Genomic DNA, 5561 nt, shown 5'->3' on the forward strand with positions numbered 1-5561 from the left:
CCTGCAGCTCAACTTCAATTTGTATTTTTGTATCCTCGCTACAGCTACAAACGTCGGATGTATCTTTGTATCTTCATGTCGCTGGACATCGAATTTCTCACGTTGAAAAGTGTGTTAACCACTGATAAAGAGCATTTTCTACATTGTGGAATTGCTACTTTAAACCCATTAAAACCGGGAAAGTGTCTGTGTAATTTTAGATTTGTGCGTTGTGTATTCAAACATAGCAGATGCACAAGCTCACAGCGCTGTGAGCTTGTGCATCTGCTCAAGCTTCTGTTTGAACATTTAGAAAAATCTTGAAAGTGTGAGAACTAGTGATTTAGAAGGCCTCAGGCATTAATGGGTTAACCCATTAAGACCTGGAACGCATCTGTGTCACTTTTTGATTTGAGCTAAAAAGCATTATTTTACACTTTGGCTATTCAAAAAAAGCAGATATACAAGCTCATAGCGCGGCACAGAGTACCCCGCGGCGTGCTATGAGCTTGTATATCTTCTATTTTTGAAAAATCATGAAAATGTGTACAAATCTTTCAATATATATTGTTTTAAAGCAAACATTTTTTAACTCAAATCTTTGCTTCTGGGGGGTCCCTGGAACAAAATATTTTTGAGATGGGGGGTCGGCGGCAAAATACATATAATTTTGCGGGTCCTTTAGATGAAAAAGTTGGAGCACCACTGATATAGAAACATACGTTTTTCAGGAAACTGTTGGGATTTAGAAGACTTTTGTAGAATGGGCTTCAGGTCTTAATGTGTTGATGAAGTCAAATGAATTACACCCCCCCCCCCCTCCCCCCCCCTAGGTCGTGCTCTGCTGCGTCTGAACGGAGAGAAGCTCCAGAGGATGGGTCTGGTGCAGGAGACCCTGAGACAGGAGCTACTGCAGCAGGTCCTACATCTGCAGGTTCAGGAAGAGGGCCGCAACCTGCAGATGCTCAGCAGAGGTGCGCGTGTGTGTGTGTGTGTGTGTGTGTGTGTGTGTGTGTGCGTGTGCGTGTGCGTGTGCGTGTGTGTGGCAAAATGGATTAAACACAAAAACACGTTGAGACTCGTTACAGTCTATACTGATCAACCACATGAAAACGCAATAGACCACCGAAGTCGTCTGACGTAATTTACACATCCTTTGTTTGTCTACCTGGTTCGCGGTTTTCCACCCCCATTCTGAATCCCATAGAGGTATTTAATATCGTGTCAAATAAGAACAAGTGACCCCGGCGGTTTGACTCTTATGGATATGAAGCATCAACTGACGGTGAGAAAACGATAATGTTACTTCCGCCGAATTAGTTACATTTTCGCCAGAAACAGACTGTATCAAATGAGTGACTGACTATCATAAACGATACAGAACCTCCTCCCTGACAATTATGCCGAGACAGTTTGTTTATTTTTGGACCACAATTCTTATATGAGACGATTCTATGATGACCCAATGTTATTATCCATAGCGAAATTACTTTACGAACCTGGGGATGAACGAGTGACGTCAGGACTTCAGTGTTCTATAATAGGCTAAAATACTACGTAGACAGGACACAAGACACTTAATGAAGGCACACTGAAATGAGCCTTAGTATTTCAATGATGCCATGATTGATGATCAGTTTTAAACTATGGCAGGGATTTCATGTGTGCTATTCAGGCGCGTGTACTATCGTGTTGCGCGCGCGTGCGTGTGTGCGTGCGTGCGTGCGTACGTGCGTGAGTGAGTGCGTTCGTTCGTTCGTGCGCGTGCGTGTGTGTGCGTGTGTGTGTGTGCGTGTGCATGTGTGTGAGAGACAGACTTTCTCTTCCTTACTTTTTGAACTTGTTCTTGACATGTGTTGGTGTGGTGTCTTAAGGCAATGTAAGAAAGGTTACATCATGCCATGCCAGTAAATAATTCTTATGACTTTGAGAGAGACAGAGAGAGAGAGAGAGAGAGACACACACAGACAGACAGACAGACAGACAGACAGACAGACAGACAGACAGACAGACAGACAGACAGACAGACACTCGCTCACTCCAGCCAACAGATAGTGATTGAGGGACAGAGCCATTGATTAGACAGAGAGGAAAGACGTTTTACCAAAGGAGTGAATTTAATTGTAATTGAATGGACTCGTTAAGTGTCTCCTATATGGATCTGAGCTACAGAGCTACAGCTACACAGCCATTTGTTCCAGCTCAGTGAACATCCATTTGACTGATGTACCTCCATGTCTCCCTCCTCCCCCTCACACACACACTGATGGATGCCTCATGCCCGCACTGTCATCTGAGCCCATCTAAAAGTGAATTAAAGTAAAGTATAGCAAGTCTGAAGTTGAAGAACAAGATTTCAACTTTGTGTGTGCGCGCGACTGTGTGTGTGTGTGTGTGTGTGTGTGTGTGTGTGTGTGTGTGTGTGTGTGTGTGTGTGTGTGTGTGTGTGTGTGTGTGTGTGTGTGTGTGTGTGTGTGTGTGTGTGTGTGTGTGTGTGTCTGAGAGACAGTGGTGTAAAGTAACTAAGTACATGTACTCAAGTGCTGTACTTAAGTACAATTTTGAGGTATTTGTGCTTTACTTGAGTATTTCCAAATATCAACTTTTACTCCACTACGATTATTTGACTTTAGTTACTTTGTAGATTTGGATTATTATTACAAAACATCCATTAACCACTTCAACCCTATATCCATTTGAAAATAGACGATCTACAAGCTCACAATGCGACGCATTGTGAGCTTGTAGATCTGCTATTTTCAAAATATGTTTTATTATATTTGAAAACTTGAAATGGCACATTCTGCCTAATAAGTACTTTTACTTTTGGGATACCGGTAACGTCATTTCTTTCTTTTTCTCAGGTTCGTTTAGAAACCCGTCGTAGCCGGCTGCCCCGTGACGCCGTGGAAGAAACGGTTGCCGTGGATTCCTGTTTACACAGAGGAAGTGACATCACGGGAGTCACAGAGACACTTCCTGTGGGACTGATGGAGGTGAAAGGTCAAAGTGTCGTCACTATGACGACCAGAATCCAAACACGTGATTGGACGCGAGGACGGATGGTTGTGACACACGACAACCCACTGCACTTCATGATGATCATCTGTATGCTTTGTAAATTGATATTGTCGGGCAGAAAGCTTGTGTCTCCATACTTAAGCCTTTTATATTGTTTAATGTTTTCATAAATGTAGGCCATACTTCGCCATATTCACACGAAAGTAGTACAACAAAATTGCCTATATACAAGCTCACAATGCATAACATCGCAACACATTGTGAACTTGTAGATCGGCTATTTTTGCTATTTTTAACAAAGACATTTGCGAAAGTGACAGAAGTTAACCCATTAAAACCGGGAACGCATCTGTGTAACCATTTATTTTATACATTGGCTATTCAAAAATATTGGCTATTCATGTGCATGTAGATTTTGAATATATATATATCTTACAGCGAACATTTTTAAGTCAAGTCTTTGCTTCTGGGGGGTCCCTGGAACAAATATTTTGAGATGGGGGTCCGCGACCAAATACATATCATTTTGACATGAAAAAAGTTTGAGAACCACTGATATTATAGCAACATAAGTAAATTTGTAAAGGATTTACAAATTTAGACATTTGTAGAAATCCCCAGAAGCAAATATTTGAGTCAAAAATGTTTGCTTTAAAAAAAAAATATATATATATATTCAAAGATTTGCTTTGCACAACTTTTCACGATTTTTCAAAAATAGCAGATCTACAAGATCATAGCGCGGCACTCGCGCTATGAGCTTGTAGATCTGCTATTTTTGAATAGCCCAAATACATCTAAAAGGACACAGACGCTTTCTCGGAGTGAATGGGATAAGTTAAGTCTGCCTGGAAACAAGACCTTGTGACTAAAATAATAACTACATCGGATCCATTGGAACACAAGTTACTTTTTCCATTTCCTGAAAGGTAACGGTTTTGGACATTCAAGGTCTCCACAGGATAGTGACAGTGATGAATTATTATGATGAATTATGATGAATAAACAGTGGTGGAAGAAGTACTCAGATTTTTATGCTGAAGCAATATAAAAATACTCTGTTACAAGTTAAAAGTCCTGTGTTCAATTTTCACTGGAGTAAAAGTACAAGAAAGTATGGGCATCAAAATATACGTATACAGTACCAAAATAAAAGTAATCTAAGATCGACTATTTTCGTATAAAATAGGTGTTAACGTGCTATGTTTTATAATAATAATGTAAAATCTGCAAAGTGTCTAGAAACTAAAGTTTCCAAATAATTGTACTGGAGTAAAAAGTACAATATTTTCCTCTGAGATGTATGGAATAAAGTATTGACAAATGAAATTAAAATACCTCAAAATTGTAAAAAAAAATTATGGATAAAGTGTAATTTTGTCCAATCTGTATAGTAGAGTATTTTCTCTATTGAGACATTTAGATCATGTCTCACCTATAGACACAGGATCTGACACCAATTTTGATCCTGAGCAAGCAGGCCGGCTCTATTAGCTCGATGGTGAAAATGTCAGCACTTAAGCAAGAAACCGGGTTCAAATCCGGGGTAGAAGAGGAAAGTTACATACAGTAGTGCTGCTTTAAGTACAGTAGACTTGAGTAAATGTACTTGGATTACTTCCCACCACTGTGAATACATCTCTATCCTCCCCCCTGCTCCACTCCCTCTCTCTCTGTCAATATATTATGTTTTTATATTTTACACAGATATTAAAATGTGAATAAAAAAAATGATGTGTTGATTATTTTATTTTTTGACAAATAACATTTAAACCTCAGCGATGCATACAAGTCATGTTCTGTTATTATGAAGGCCAGCAAGGTAGACTCACGCACGCACGCACGCACACACACACACACACACACACACACACACACACACACACACACACACACACACACACACACACACACACACACACACACTCTCTAACTCTGCATTGAACTAATGCACACCTCTTGACCAGTGGTTCTCAATCTTTTTTATGTCAAGGACCCCCAAATTGACACTTAATAGCCCGCGGACCCCCATTTCAAAAGATATGCCATAATGCCAGGGACCCCCATAAGAGAAGATTTTTTTACGGCTCTAGCAGTGATTCTCAACCATTTTAATTTCAAGGACCCCCAGTTTGACATGCATTAGGGCTACAGACCCCCATTTAATGGCATTTCTATCACTTGGACCGCAATTTATATTGTAAAATCTATGTCAATTTAACTCTGAGAGTCTACAAATGGAACCAAATGGACCCGTTAGGGTCCATTTAGTTCCATTGGAAATGGAACTAAATGGACCCTAACGGGTCCATTTGGTTCCATTTGTAGACTCTCAGAGTTACAGACCCATAAGGGTCCATTTGGTGCCTGATCTATCATTTAGCTGGGGACCCCCTGGAACTCCCTCAAGGACCCCTGGGGGTCCCCGGACCCCACTTTGAGAACCAATGCTCTTGACAATGCTGTATCGGAAAGGAAACTCCATTACCCAGAATTCCACTGCAGGGGTTTTTACGTAACTGACCGTTTTTCACCCAGTAGACTAGGAAGTGTCAGGAATC

The 5561-nt window shown here is 40.6% G+C and overlaps 2 protein-coding genes across 3 annotated transcripts in view; both read left to right on the plus strand.

Moving 5' to 3' along the window:
• samd10a (sterile alpha motif domain containing 10a) overlaps positions 1–3654 on the plus strand; it is a 29132-nt gene extending 25478 nt beyond the window's left edge. For both annotated transcript variants that reach the window (XM_084068996.1, XM_084068995.1), the window contains exons 4-5: positions 813–953; positions 2844–3654. In XM_084068996.1, coding sequence (XP_083925122.1) covers positions 813–953; positions 2844–2866 — 164 coding nt within the window. In that variant the 3' untranslated portion in view covers positions 2867–3654. The remainder of the gene's footprint in view (positions 1–812; positions 954–2843) is intronic.
• LOC311053451 (YTH domain-containing family protein 1-like) overlaps positions 1–5561 on the plus strand; it is a 229503-nt gene that overhangs the window by 135903 nt on the left and 88039 nt on the right. The window lies entirely within an intron of this gene.

Source organism: Gymnoscopelus microlampas, assembly GCF_963454915.1.
Source record: "Gymnoscopelus microlampas genome assembly, chromosome: 10".
Taxonomy (NCBI): domain Eukaryota; kingdom Metazoa; phylum Chordata; class Actinopteri; order Myctophiformes; family Myctophidae; genus Gymnoscopelus; species Gymnoscopelus microlampas.